The sequence below is a fragment of the Cygnus atratus genome, unplaced genomic scaffold, assembly GCF_013377495.2.
Source record: "Cygnus atratus isolate AKBS03 ecotype Queensland, Australia unplaced genomic scaffold, CAtr_DNAZoo_HiC_assembly HiC_scaffold_535, whole genome shotgun sequence".
NCBI lineage: Eukaryota > Metazoa > Chordata > Aves > Anseriformes > Anatidae > Cygnus > Cygnus atratus.
The window spans coordinates 1-2,000 of record NW_026110145.1 but is presented as its reverse complement, the minus strand read 5'-3'; the positions used below and the strand labels follow the sequence as shown (position 1 = coordinate 2,000).

Genomic DNA, 2,000 nt, shown 5'->3' with positions numbered 1-2,000 from the left:
GACCTCACGGAGCAGATTGCAGAGGGAGGAAAGGCAATCCACGAGCTGGAGAAAGTCAAGAAGCAGATTGAGCAGGAGAAATCTGAAATCCAGGCTGCCTTGGAGGAAGCTGAGGTATGTGCCCATAATCACTGCTGTCCACACTAGAAACGCTAGCAGTGGGGAAATATGGCTAAGAAATGCACGGTCCCCCTACTGCTCTAGCTGTGAAGCACATCCACGCCAGGTTCTCTGAAAAATTCTGTAATTATCAAGAAAACAAGAAGTAGCTCTACCCATGTTATATGTGTTTGTGACCATTTGTCCAGGCCTCCCTAGAACATGAAGAGGGGAAAATCCTGCGCCTCCAACTGGAGCTCAACCAGGTCAAGTCTGAGATTGACAGGAAGATAGCAGAGAAAGATGAGGAAATTGACCAGCTGAAGAGAAATCACCTCAGAATTGTGGAGTCCTTGCAGAGCAGTCTGGATGCTGAGATCAGGAGCAGGAATGAAGCCCTGCGGCTGAAGAAGAAGATGGAGGGAGACCTGAATGAAATGGAGATCCAGCTGAGCCATGCCAACCGTGTGGCTGCAGAGGCACAAAAGAACCTGAGAAACACACAGGCAGTGCTCAAGGTCCGTTCAGCAAAGCTACACATACAAGAAAGGCTTCTCTAACATTTTTGGCACCCTAGTGTGCTGTGCTGCCTTGTCATTTCTCTTGCCTCTTTTACAGGATACCCAGATACATTTGGATGATGCACTCAGGACGCAGGAAGACCTGAAGGAGCAGGTGGCCATGGTGGAGCGCAGAGCAAACCTCTTGCAGGCTGAGATTGAGGAGCTGCGGGCAGCCCTGGAGCAGACGGAGCGGTCAAGGAAAGTGGCTGAGCAGGAGCTTCTGGATGCAAGCGAGCGTGTGCAGCTCCTCCATACCCAGGTAAGGGCTTGGTGCCCAAACCCGTTGTGTAGACACTTAACACAGATGACTGTTACAGCAGTAGAGGGTGACGCAGGACAATGGTCTCGAATGGCCTCTATACTGCTGTCCACAATGGAAACAGGGTCACAGCCCATCACCTAAGCCCACCACTGACATTTGGTAAACAATTCTTTAATAAAGAATTCCAAACGCTGAATTTAAAGGTTGAAGAGGAAAGAGTTCGCTCCGGCTGTAGCTTTGGTATTTCAGGCCTCAGAATACGAGTCTTACAATCTCTGTTTGCACAGAACACCAGCTTGATCAACACCAAGAAGAAGCTGGAAACAGACATTGCCCAAATTCAGAGTGAAATGGAAGATACCATCCAGGAAGCCCGCAATGCTGAAGAGAAGGCCAAGAAGGCCATCACGGATGTGAGTTGAGGCACTCTGTCACTGAGGATGGTGGATATATCCTCCCCCAAAATGTCTTCGGCCCTAACCTGGCTTTGCTGCTTTGCCTCTCCAGGCGGCCATGATGGCAGAAGAGCTGAAGAAGGAACAGGACACCAGTGCCCATCTGGAAAGGATGAAGAAGAACCTGGACCAGACAGTGAAAGACCTGCAGCACCGTCTGGATGAGGCTGAGCAGCTGGCACTGAAGGGAGGCAAGAAGCAAATCCAGAAGCTGGAGGCCAGGGTGCGTAGGGATGGTATTTGTGCACAAGTGAGCATGTCATGAAGGGAGCCACCTGGAAAGCTCCAAACATGGGCTTCTCATTGCAGGTGCGGGAGCTGGAAGGGGAGGTAGATGCTGAGCAGAAGCGCAGTGCTGAAGCCGTGAAGGGTGTGCGCAAGTACGAGAGGAGGGTGAAGGAGCTGACCTACCAGGTAAGGCAGGAGGCGTCTTTGTGCTGACGCACCCTTCTCACAGAAAGCCAAAGCATTTTTCCGTGAACTCCAAGAGGACGTTTTCTGGTGGTGTGGGGAAACCAACTCTCTCTCTTTCCTGCTTACCAACCACTCTAGTCTGAGGAAGACCGGAAGAACATCCTCAGGCTCCAGGATCTGGTGGACAAGCTGCAGATGAAGGTGAAA

At 51.1% G+C, this 2,000-nt stretch overlaps 1 protein-coding gene across 1 annotated transcript; it reads left to right on the top strand.

The window, feature by feature from the left end:
- Positions 1-3: 3 nt before the first annotated feature.
- LOC126913751 (myosin heavy chain, skeletal muscle-like) lies at positions 4-1,994 on the top strand (the record flags this gene model as incomplete). The annotated part of the gene is made up of 7 exons (XM_050716935.1): positions 4-114; positions 309-617; positions 718-921; positions 1,212-1,337; positions 1,432-1,602; positions 1,689-1,793; positions 1,932-1,994. Coding segments are annotated over 7 exons (1,089 nt in total), but the record flags the coding sequence as incomplete, so codon positions are not given.
- Positions 1,995-2,000: the final 6 nt, after the last annotated feature.